Source organism: Bidens hawaiensis, unplaced genomic scaffold (assembly GCF_021521415.1).
Source record: "Bidens hawaiensis isolate Kalapana, Puna unplaced genomic scaffold, B.hawaiensis_p1.1 tig00009828_1, whole genome shotgun sequence".
Classification (NCBI taxonomy): Eukaryota; Viridiplantae; Streptophyta; class Magnoliopsida; order Asterales; family Asteraceae; genus Bidens; species Bidens hawaiensis.
Window position 1 is genome coordinate 276,348 of NW_027491736.1, and position 1,313 is coordinate 277,660.

The 1,313-nt window shown below is 39.5% G+C and overlaps 1 protein-coding gene across 2 annotated transcripts; it reads right to left on the reverse strand.

The window, feature by feature from the left end:
• LOC143533647 (protein TIFY 10B-like) lies at window positions 1–969 on the reverse strand. 2 transcript variants are annotated; one of them, XM_077028354.1, is made up of 2 exons: window positions 764–969; window positions 1–645 (listed from the first exon to the last, which is right to left on the reverse strand). In XM_077028354.1, the coding sequence occupies exons 1-2, from the start codon at window positions 903–905 to the stop codon at window positions 191–193; spliced, it is 597 nt and encodes a 198-aa protein (XP_076884469.1). In that variant the 5' UTR covers window positions 906–969; the 3' UTR covers window positions 1–190. The 2 variants fall into 2 exon arrangements, with proteins under 2 accessions (XP_076884469.1, XP_076884470.1); XM_077028355.1 differs by having other exon boundaries at window positions 1–642; window positions 764–956.
• Window positions 970–1,313: the final 344 nt, after the last annotated feature.

Below are 1,313 nucleotides of genomic sequence, written 5' to 3' on the forward strand. Positions count from 1 at the left end.
AAGGCCGATCTAGAGCATCCTAGAAAAATAGAAACCCAAACACGTGGTCAAACTGCGTACATATACCGATATACGTATCTATCTATGTCTAATCGCCGGAAATTAAACTATTATTCTGTGTTCAAGATCCGCCAGTGACAGTATCAGTCATAAAATCAAATCATCAAATCAAATCCGTTGAATTGAATGATTACAAATTGAGGTCGAAATTATGCTCAGGCTTATCAGCTCCTCCGGCTGCCGTTGACGGATACGGTGCTCTTAGGGTGGCTCTGTCCTTCCTTTTCGCCAGAAACTTGTGGAGTGACGCTCGTCTTGCAATCGGCAGATCCAGACCGTTCGCTTCGACTCGAACCGGATCAATTCGTTTATTCGATTCGGTTGAATGTGAAGCGAATTCAACATCAACACGAGTCTCGGTGTTACCGGCTGCTAACATTAAATCTCTAGCTCTATCCGCCGGAATATCATCAAACACAATCACTTGTCCGTTGTAGAAAATCGTCATCTGCGGCGGCTTAGATCTACCGGAATTCGCCTTGTTTACGGTAACTTCCGGCTTTAAATTCATCAATTTCTCTATATGTCCGTTGTTTTGATCCGGATTCTCGATGTTGCTTAACAAATCAATAGTCATCTTCGCAGCTGGAATCAAAATTAAACGAAATAATCGAATCAGTCCTCACTAATTCCACAAATTCGTTTCGAAATAGACAAAATATGACCTAATTAGTAAGATCTATATATATATATATATATATACCTGTATCATCAGATTTGTTATTAATTCCGAGATGAAGGTCTCTGAGACAGCCTTTCTCTTTAAGAAACAAGCTCAACTGATTACATGTCTGTGCAACCGTCGGCTTCTTCGCCGGAGCCGTGAATTGTTTAGCCGGCGACATGGTGAATGAAAGTTGTTGTAATATGATAAGATGAAGAGAAATGAGGAGGGTTTGGTTTATAGGGAATAAATGGTTGGGTTGAGTGGGGACATTTGGGGGAATTTCTTTTGCTTTGCTTGGCGGTGTGGGGTGTGTGTGTGTGAATTGAGCGTGTGTGAATACTGGTCATGACTTATTCAAATGCCTGAGTGAGTGGAGTGGGCCATACCACCTAACATGTACCACTACTTGCTCCCTCTTTTCCTTTTTTCTTTATTAAATTACCTAATTTTAAAATGCATTTTAACTTTATTTTATTCTATTTATAAAAGACGTGTCACTTATAATGTTTAATAATCTTATATTATCAACTCGTGTTAAATTGCTTGAATTTAGTATTCACTAGCTGGTCCTGTAACTTTTGGAGTG